Source organism: Nanorana parkeri, unplaced genomic scaffold (genome assembly GCF_000935625.1).
Source record: "Nanorana parkeri isolate BGI_ZX_2015 unplaced genomic scaffold, ASM93562v1 scaffold2117, whole genome shotgun sequence".
Taxonomy (NCBI): domain Eukaryota; kingdom Metazoa; phylum Chordata; class Amphibia; order Anura; family Dicroglossidae; genus Nanorana; species Nanorana parkeri.
In genome coordinates, this window is record NW_017308385.1 from 84,421 (window position 1) to 94,899 (window position 10,479).

General features: G+C 42.9%; 1 protein-coding gene across 1 annotated transcript in view; it reads right to left on the reverse strand.

Moving 5' to 3' along the window:
- The window catches only part of TNPO2 (transportin 2), a 28,104-nt gene that overhangs the window by 17,224 nt on the left and 401 nt on the right, over nucleotides 1-10,479 (reverse strand). Inside the window, exons 2-7 of the mRNA XM_018572740.1 lie at nucleotides 5,641-5,754; nucleotides 3,767-3,842; nucleotides 2,414-2,563; nucleotides 1,353-1,459; nucleotides 899-1,032; nucleotides 732-813 (exon numbers count right to left, since the gene is read on the reverse strand). Of these exons, the coding sequence (XP_018428242.1) occupies nucleotides 732-813; nucleotides 899-1,032; nucleotides 1,353-1,459; nucleotides 2,414-2,563; nucleotides 3,767-3,842; nucleotides 5,641-5,739 (648 nt within the window). The 5' untranslated portion in view covers nucleotides 5,740-5,754. The remainder of the gene's footprint in view (nucleotides 1-731; nucleotides 814-898; nucleotides 1,033-1,352; nucleotides 1,460-2,413; nucleotides 2,564-3,766; nucleotides 3,843-5,640; nucleotides 5,755-10,479) is intronic.

The following is a 10,479-nucleotide window of genomic DNA, read 5'->3' on the forward strand; positions in this document are numbered from 1 at the left end:
AATCTGCTGGGGACCTACCAAGATCCTCATTCAGCACCAACAAAATAGAAGATCTCCCTGTAATCTAACAGGCGTCTGACAACCTGAAACACTTATTAGTGCCCTCCAGCATATCAGAAACTGGAGCAGTTGCCTTTGGCAACCAATTAGCTTCTCTCTTCAGTTTGTTCCGTTAAGTTGAAAATAAAAAGGTGGACGCTGATTGGCTGCCATAGGCAACTGCTCAAGATTCTGTCTGCTCCAGCTTTGATAAATTCCTCACCCCTCCCAACTTTTGTTTGTTCTTAAAAGTATTCCAGCGGCCATAATACACTTTTCCAGTTTTCATAAATTCCCCTCACTGTGTCCACAACATACATTGAGAAAAAAAAAATCCTGCTGTCCTATACCCAACAGCACTAAAAGAATACGTAAATACCCCTTTTATTACAGCCACTGTTCTGGGTCATCTTTGGCTCTGGTCACATAACAAAATGAAGGGTAATGGTCACATGATTTGAGCCAAATAGTAGTGTCAGCACCAGTGAATCACTGGCTCTGCCTGATCACTGATCTTTTTCTTGGGCCGAGATCACATCAGTTGAGCTTTGGCATCAAGTGACTGATTCCACCAAGACTACTGGTCTACTTTATTGAGATGTATAAACGTCAACATGTTAAAGAAAGAGACTGGAGGATAAAGAAATAGTCAAATGTTAAAGTAAACAGGGAATGTAGCGTGCATGTCTCACCTCAATGAAGGTGTCAATGTTGTCCATGAGGGCTTGTGCTCGGTCAGTGATAAACTGGTTGACACAGGCGATAGCATGAGACCTAGGACAAAGGAGTACACAAATTGTTACACATAAGGGGCCAGTAAAAGTTACACAAAGTCACCGGAATTACTAATGTGACTAACCTGATTTTGGGGCTGCAGTGCTTGAAGAACTGGAGGAACTTGGGGATCATGATGTTGAGCGGCCGGTTTAGAGCATCGCTGTCCAGGAGCTCAGAGGAATCCTCACAGATCTTCTGAAGAGCGCCAAAAGCACCCTTTAAAAATAAAGCGGAAGATTTACAAAAATGAGCAAAATTTAAAAGGGGATTGGTCAGTGAACATCAGCCAAAATTGATATCTTTGCTATAGGCGGAGCCTGAGGGGTCAAGGCAGCCGCTGCCTTCTGATACAATGATAAAAAGGATGGACACATTATTTCTTACAATCAAGTGTAAGGCAGAAATCATAGCACAGATTTCCATAAACAAAACAAAAAATCAATGGAGCATGTTGTGACTCAAGACTCATCCACAAGTTTGCCATCAACGTCTGGAACCGGTCAGGCATGGTAGAATGAGAGGTCTCAGCTCCGTACCTCACATGTGTTGTAATCCTCTGAATTCAGAAGATTGCAGAGCTGAGGTAGAAGTTCTGGCCACATCTGCAACTCCCCTTTGGATGCGATCGTGGTGATGAGAATACCTGGAGGGAAACAGGAGCACAATAGCAAAATAGAGTTCAATTGCATTTATAATAACCAGACACTGTTACATAAGAGTCAGGAGAGAGAGAAAAGGGAGAAAGAACAGGCAGCACCACCTACTTGATACAAGAAAGCACTGCCAAACCATTTCAGTGCACACTCCGTGAACTATGGAATTCAACTATGGAATTATTGAAGCCAACGTCAAGTGACACTAAACTAGAGTTAAATCTTAAAAATACATTCAAGTACCTTAACTATTAACAAAAATGTATCTTATTTTTGTATCACTCAGCTGTAGATCCTCAAATCATCTCTGAATTGGTGCTGACACTGTCCTTCCTACTTTTGTTCTCCATGGTCCCTGTGTGTGTGTATTGTAAAGTAGTCACCGCTCCAAGCTCACTCCTATGATGGACTACAGTCTCGTATTTAGTTTACTGACTTGTAATGAGATTGTAGCCCATCACAGGAGTGAGCTTGGAGCGTTGACTACTTTACAACACACACACACACACACACACACACACAGGGACCATGGAGAACAAAAGTAGGAAGGACAGTGTCAGCACCAATTCAGAGATGATTTGAGGATCTACAGTCGAGTGATACACAAATAAGGTACATTGTTGTTCATAGTTAAGGTACTTGAATTCATTTATAAGGCTTAACTCCTGAGTATAGTGTCACTTTAAGTTTAAAGATGTGAGCTCAGTGGCCGTTATGTCAATCCTGTCCTAAATATCATCAAAAGAATTGGACAGGTAGGCCCAGATCCCTGCATGCACGTCTTCATTTTTTAATGAAGACTATTAGTGTTAACGTTAAAGAAGTTCATGTAGCCATTTGTGCTCTGGATCAGACAGTATGAATACAGTAACCATCACTGCACATCAGGTCCTGAATATCTGCATCACTTCCAGACCAACACTAAAAACCCTCAGGTCATTTACCGATGGTGGCTCTGATGAGCGACGAAGCGTCCCCGATGCTGTTCAGACATTCCTGCTTGATGAACTCAGACACCGGCTGAGGGAAGGTCTGGTAATGGGCTTTCACATTGTTTTTGAGGATCAAACCACTCAAAGATCTCGTGGGTTCATCTACAAATGAAGACAGAGGACATTTTAAATAAAGCTAAAAGACACTGCAAGACAGGAAATTAAACAGAATTTGGAAGTCCAAATTACAGAAAGTCAGCCCAGGAACCCTTAGTAAAATTAGTCTTTTAGGTAGGACCGTATACTCAGCCATTATATTCAGCATTTACACAAAAGCCACTTTCCATGCATCTGTAAACGTCAGAGGCCTGTGGGGTACAAGGTACATGGATAGAAGTACTAACAGAGCCATCTATTTTATGACCAGTCCAGTAATGTTACGGGTCATCCTCCTCTGGTAGTGGGGGAGCTGCCCTTACTGCTTTGCCGAATGACGCTCACATTAGAAGACAGTTCTACCTTCTATCCTGGATCAGACAGTATGAATACAGAGACCATCACTGTACATCAGGTCCTGAATATCTGCATCACTTCCAGAACTACTGTACAATCCATGCAAATGAGGGCTTGCTGCGTCCAACTGATATTTCTGACCAAGGGACTTTATTTTTTACGAAGGTGTACATTTATTACTACGATATACCAGCCATGTCACTGATACTATCAGGGTCCAACAAAGACCTGGGTATCCTCAGACTGCACAGGCAAAGCTAACTCACATATATAATGTTAGGAGTCTTTAATACTTTTTCCGGTAGTGGCGGGGCCGTCCTTACTGCTTTGTTGAACGGTGTTCAAATAATGACACGAGTGCATTAACACAGCGAGTGGTCTCAGGGAATTGGGTTAAATGGCACTGGTCATCATTCAAAAAAAATACTACAGGGGCAGCTTCATATTCATATTGAAGCTTCATATTGAAGGCAAGTATTGCAGCAAAATGGCCTTTTTCTTTACCTGTGCTATTCATTTTTATTTTTCTCTTTAGCTGCTCTTCGGCTTTAAGCTAGAGTCATTGAAAAGTACAATTTTCTTGATAAAGTGAACAGAAAAATCAGACAAAAGCCAATTAAAAAATACACGTACGTTAAAACTGGCATCCTGCCAGTTACTAAACATCGCACTCTTGGCATAAAATCACAGCCACCAAAAATCTCTTGTAACAGCCAAAAATCTTTTTTTTTGACTGGAAAGATTTGCTTGTGCCACTTTTCCTTGCAGATGTATGTCTGATTACTACCCACAGATCAAAGGGTACTGATAAAATCATGCTAAACACAATGGGAGAAAAACAAAAACACTCACCTTCAGATTTAAGCCGCGTCAGCACAAAGATCAAGTAATTGTTAAAATCCGGATATTGGTTCAGCTGCTTCAGTTTCTGGGAACGAGTTCAGGACCATATTGCTCACAAGTACATAAACAGGAAGGAGTTACAGATGGAACACAAAGCTTTATTCAGTAACAGAGCAAAGATCAAAGATGCTAGCGGCACAGCAGTGTTTTCCTGGCTTGAACAGTGCCAAGGGAGCTGGAGATATTAGAAAGGAGGAAGCAAGCCACCAAGCCAGAAAAACTATTCAACTAAAGAGTCCTTTAATAAGACAGGAGATTTTTAAAGCCAGGGATATCCAGGTTTGAATTTGGCTTAGCAAACAGCTTCTGTAGAGCTGCTTGAAGGCTTAAAGCCGACAATTACACTCAATGCATCTATGTGTGATGATTAATAAAAGACATGTCAGGTATAAAATGCTGTGATTTCTAAATACTTGCATTTGCAGAGCATTCACTTCCTGCTTCGAAGGGCAAAAAGGATTGCCAAAGCAATGCACACTGGGATTGCCTCATCAGCAGAGCATTGCTGGAAAATCTCATGAGAACTCAGGGAAAGTCACATGTGCCAGAAAATCCAGGTAGTAAAAGGAGAGCTAGTGATCTGCCCTTAATGATGAGGTATGCAAAGAACACAAAGCTGGCAATTATCTAGAAGTATGCGTTTGTAGATTGTCATTGCTAAATGTTTCTAAAGGTGTGTTTTTTATTTTAAAGATATAGGTGAAGGATCACTAAGTACTTCTATGAAATTGGTATTCTACCAGCCTACCTATATGCATGCAAGTACATGAAACCTTACAGTAGTAAAGTAGCCAATCTATAATAAAACTTTAAAAGGCATATTCACAATCTTGTCCAGAATTTTGTTCCAGAGCAACCCCAACGCAAGAAAAGACAATTTGCCTCGTCATAAATTAGGGTAACCGGAGCTGAAATGCTCAAGTACCCAAACTGTTTAGAGTTTATACATACAATTTCTCTTGAAGGATCAGCCAGTCTGAACTCTGATCCTCCTCAGGTCTTGTCACTTGATCTCTACTGACCACATCAAAGCAAAGGAGACAGGTTGGCCTTCTATGACACATGCCGAGGACAGGTGGACCACACATTGCTATCAATTCGCTGGATCAGAGAGTATGAATACGAAAACCATCATTGTATATCAGGTTCTGAACATCTGCATCACTTCCAGAACTATTGTGCAGCCCATTTGGTCTTGTGGTCTGGCTGATTCCATTGGAGGCTAATTACCAAGTGATAGTCTTTATGAAGGTGTACATTAATAATAATTATGCATCAGACGTGCCTGTAATAATGTCTGGGTCCATGCAAGATCTGCACAAACCCCCCACCCCCCATGCCTTCTGAGGTCTCCTGTAGCGTCAGACACAAAGTTCTATGTGGCTGCATAGGAGGGGATAATGGCAACTCTGTACAATCAGCAGACAAGAACATCTGTGTTGTCTCATCAGTTTGGTATAATATTAAGGTGCTATGAACCAGACACCATAGAATAAACATATTCTCACATTACAGTAGTAATAAACATATTTCACAATATAAATTGGGCAAACAAATAAAAAATAACTTATTTGGGTTGGCTATAGATCATCTTTAAAGTAAACACTCTAACCCCTGATCCTAGAGCTAACCTAACCTCACACCTTCACAAAGCTCTTGTTGTGCACATTTGCTTAACACACTCACATCTGTGCACCAAGAGATACAGGCAACAAGCCATTAGTGCCGAGAATGAATAATCATGGGTGAAAGGGGCTACCTGGCCCACAATATAACAAACTTGATCTGTTGCAAGGCATACACGTTCTCAGTGTAAAGGATACATCTTGGACGACTCTCTGGGTGGCCGTATCTGGTGACTGGGAATCCTTCAGAAGCTGCAGAACCTGCTGTAACCCTTCTTCATCGGGGCGCCAGTCCATCTTTACAGCCACTAGCTGCAAACAGCAAAATTGAGTCATGTTAAAACTAGCAGAGAACTAAGCGGCAACCCATCCTGCTATGCAGCACCTGAGCAGACCAGACCCCTTGCACAACCCGCCCTCCTCAGTTGGTAGCCATCTGGCTAAAGAAAAATGCCTGGTATGTCTGGGTATAGGGAGCAGGTCACACACACTGCAATTGGCTTCTCTTCTCAGCCGTTCAGGACTGTCACATTGCGGTCGTGAGACTGTTGTCAGCCATTCGTATGCTTCAAGGCTTCCCTCAACAAAAAAGCCGGGGGGTGGGCGCCACTGTGAAGGGATAAGTTGCCAATGAGCCCCTATTAAAGTGCACGCAAGTCTTTGTCAAGTAAGCTGCTCTCAACTTAGACCTTGCCATACAAGTTTAGTTCTGGTACTCTGTTTAGAACCATACCCAACGGGCCATGCGGCAGACTTTGCGACCCACATGCTTGCAAATCAAGACCCCTTTATCATAATCCTACTCCTATAAGATTCTTCTGAACTGAACTTTAGATATAGTTTAGATATATCTGAATATTGGATGCATGTTTCAGTCAAACCAGACCTTTCATTAAGGGTGAGAAAAAAACAAAAAACCTTGGACCCCACTTCCCGATGACATCACTGCTGCCCCTCCCAGGTGCTCAAGATCCCGCAAGAATGCACTCTTGCACCAATAGGGTGCTGTGATTTAAGTGAACTTAGGGAATTTAAGGTCAAACTTTATTGAAGTCATTAAGTTTGATGGACACAGCACGGTGCGATGTGGTTGTACCATATTGCGACCCACTGCGCTGAAGAAAAGTACTACAAGCCATACTTTTTTTTCAGTACACACCAGTGCAGCGCTGTGGTATGAACTGTGCCCGTCCATGACAAATCAAACTGCCTTATGTTGGGGCTGCACTGAAAGAGAGCCAGCACAGTCCCAACGCATTAGGTGAGAATGGACCCTTAAAGCATATGTGCAGCCCTTATTTTATTTTTACTAGGATGGGAAGGATTAGAACCACTCAGCTATTTATTACTAACCGGTGGTCCATTAGAGAGATTTTCATCTGTACTTATTGTCTTGGCAATGGTGGCCACACTTTTACCAGACAGGAAGTGGGGAAGAATCGCCAACAGCAAATCAGATTAATTATTACTACTACTACTACATTATTAATATTATTATTACTATTACCACTATTACTCTTATTGTAGGGGGAAGTAAGCAATCCAGAGAACTTTTTTTATTGCGGTCTGTGTTCTGGTTGGAGGATTACTCACTTCTTGTCTGGTGAAACCATTGTCACCATGACCGTAAACCTCTTCACCAGAGTCCCGCTTAGCAGCAAATCCCAACAGGGATTCTAATTCTCGACTCCACCCCCCCCCCTCCCCCAAGAAAAATTGGACCTATTCACACCCTTTTGCTGGCTATGGGGAACATTGATCGTCCACCGGAAGTAATAGGCCTCTCCTATAAACACCACCCCCTTGCAAGTTATAAAAATTAGCTTCTCTTTCCTCTGTAAACATACCTGTATAACAATGTGTTAATAAGCCGCTGTGCAGTGTTCTAGAATAAAAAATTGTTAAAAACTTTGTATGCGCCCTAAAATACATCTCCAGGTACCCGATGGGCACAGGTTTTCCAGATCAGACAGTATGAATAAAAATACCATCACGGTACTCAGGGAATCCATTTCTGCATCACCTCTGGAGCCCAAATTGTGATCATGTTGATGGAAGAAAAGATTGTAAATGTTTCTACACAAATGAGAGCTTTCTGAGAACACTGGGCGCTTGTGTCCTTGGTTGCCCCGAAATGTCGGTATTTGGCTTCCTTCACCTATACGATTTTTCTACTTTGACCTGTGCAAACTGTAGGCGCTATATACAAGATTGAGGTCTATTGGAGAGTACTAGCTGTATCCTTATACCAGCTACTTCAGTATCACGGTTAGTCATGCATTCCATTACTGAGGCATAGAGGGCCTGGTGCTGGATGGATTTATCTGCAGATCAATGTACCTGAAAGGAAGTCTTGTTTTCCTATACATGGATTTGTCATGAGTGCATTCCGCAGGCTTCCAACTGCTAACAGGAAGCACTGCAATTGTGCCACACTCAGAATGTTACACAAATTACCTTAATCTGAGCTTTGCCTAATCCACTGCCCCCTTGCAACTCGCTGATCCTCGCATATGCTGCGGAGAGGGTCCTATTCCTTAACCCCTTTGCTGCCAGGCAGCTGTCTACAATTTCATATCATGATGTGAACCCTCCTCTGCCATTTATCACATGCATATAACAGACCTGAATTACTGACAAAGCAGCCCCTGAACTTTATATTCTGTGAACTCTGTTTAAGTAGCGCTGGTTTTTATGTCCAATGACAGTTGTGTAAACGTTGATCAAAACAATAGATTGTAAGCTCTAACGGGCAGGGCCCTCCTTACACCTTGTCTTGATTTTGTAACAGTAATGTCTTCCTTATATTGTAAAGCGCTATGCAAACTGTTGGCGCTATATAAATCCTGTATTACAATATTAATAATAATAATAATATCTGATCAAATACCCAAATTGTTTTCAGCACACCTCAAACAAACTCTACAAAATGACCCAAATTAGGTTAATCACATATTAAGAAATAGAAAATTGTGCAGTTTTGCTTACCTTAATTTTTTCACAAAACATAAGCCATTTACACTAAAAATGCATTTCATCTATTTATCATATACAAATTATATAATTAAAATTATTACACCCAACGTGTGTGAGGATAGCCAATATGGGTTTTATGAATGTTTGTTCCTCCTGCGTGTTTCTGCATAGAACCAGATTGTTTGTAATCATTTACTAGGCTTTACTTTAAGTTTATGGCCTTCACAAGAACTAATGAAAGGCTACAACCATTTTAAAAACGCAACCAAAAAAGCAATGAGAGGGATATGTGGTACTCATCCGAACCAGTACACCAAATTGTAAAATTAAAACCTGCAACAACGTCCTACCTGTAAAAACGTAACAGCGGGCTTTACCAAAAAAAAAAAATGGAAACCAAATGGTAGAAAATAACTTCCATTACAAGGTAAAGCCTGCTGGGCTTAGTGACAGAAATATTTACGTGTGTGGCCAGCCTAAGCAGACTAAACACTCCACTCCCTTCTGACAATGCCCCTACCGGTGCTCCATACCCTTCAAGACAAAGATCAAAGTCCAAATTCCTGGCCCTCCATATAAAGTTCCCATCATCCCCAATCAGTTCGGCAACTTTTTGCAGGCATCTTTCATATTTAGGTAAATATCAACCAACATCTTGGCTCTATGACTTAATACCCATATTGTGTACCTGACAGTCAGCATTGTATGTATCCTGCATTACTTGTTACGATCTATACCTAGTATCTTTATCAGGTATTGCACCTTTCTTTTATAAATAAAAATGAACTTCCCCCCATCACCTCATTTTGGTTTTCTTTCCAATCTCCCCTCTTACCTTGTTTGCTAGGTTATGCTCAAAAAACACTCACACCCCCCAGTGAATCCAGCGACGTCCAGTAGTGAACTTCCACTCCACACCAGGTCCTGCAAGACGTCATTGGGAGAGGGCTGTCTTAACCTGGTTCTGATGCATGCATCGCATCAGGGGAGTGCGTCTCCTCCTGGTTCTGGCACATGCATTGCATCATCAGGATGGTGCCATCTCCACCTGGTTCTGGCTCATGCATTGCAATATCAGGAGGGCGCCGTCTCCACCTGGTTCTGGCTCATGCATTGCATCAGGAGGGTGCCGTCTCCTCCTGGTTCTGGCGCATGCATTGCATAATCAGGAGGGTGCCGTCTCCTCCTGGTTCTGGCGCATGCATTGCATCATCAGGAGGGTGCCGTCTTCTCCTGGTTCTGGCACACGCACCATCAGGAGGGTGCCATCTCCTCCTGGTTCTGGCTCACGCACTGCATCATCAGGAGAGTGCCGTCTCCTCGTGGTTCTGGTGCATGCATTGCATCATCAGGAGGGTGCCGTCTCCTCCTGGTTCAGTTGCATGCATTGCGTCATTAGGAGGGTGCGGCCACCTCCTGGTGCATGCATCACATCAGGAGGATGTCTGTCTCTTCCTAATTTTGGTGCAAGCATCACATCATCAGGGGGTCAGCTCTCTCTTCTTGGCGCTTGCGCCACCAGACTGGCTGCCTCTCTTTAGTTCTTGCCCATGCGCCGCAAAACACCATCAGGGGGCCGGCTGTAGCTTTCTGGTTCTTACAGATGTGTTGTGCCATCAAGGGGCTAGCTGCCCCCTGATGATGTCACGGCACATGCGAATGAGTGCATGGGCAAGAACTAAGAGGCAGCAAGTCTGATGACACATGCACCAGAACCAGGAAGAGACATCCGGCCCCCTGATGACGCAACTTGTGCCTATTGTCGATAGAATGACCCAAAGCTTCTCGGGACACGTGATGCAATTATCCCAGGAAGCAGCAGGAGCCCGGGGGCTACGTCATTCTCACCTAGCCGAGAAATCCTGAGCCGCAAGGAAAACAAAAAACAAATACTTTTTTTTCCCCTGATTCTGTGAAAGGAGGCGAGGATGGATTCCTATTAGAGAAGGTGTGTTTGTATAGTGAAGATCCAATATAAATAAGCATTAAAGGAGGGCTCGTCCCGGATACTTATTACCCAGTGATGCCACCCCACCTAGGTGACTATGCCGAAAGCTTTGG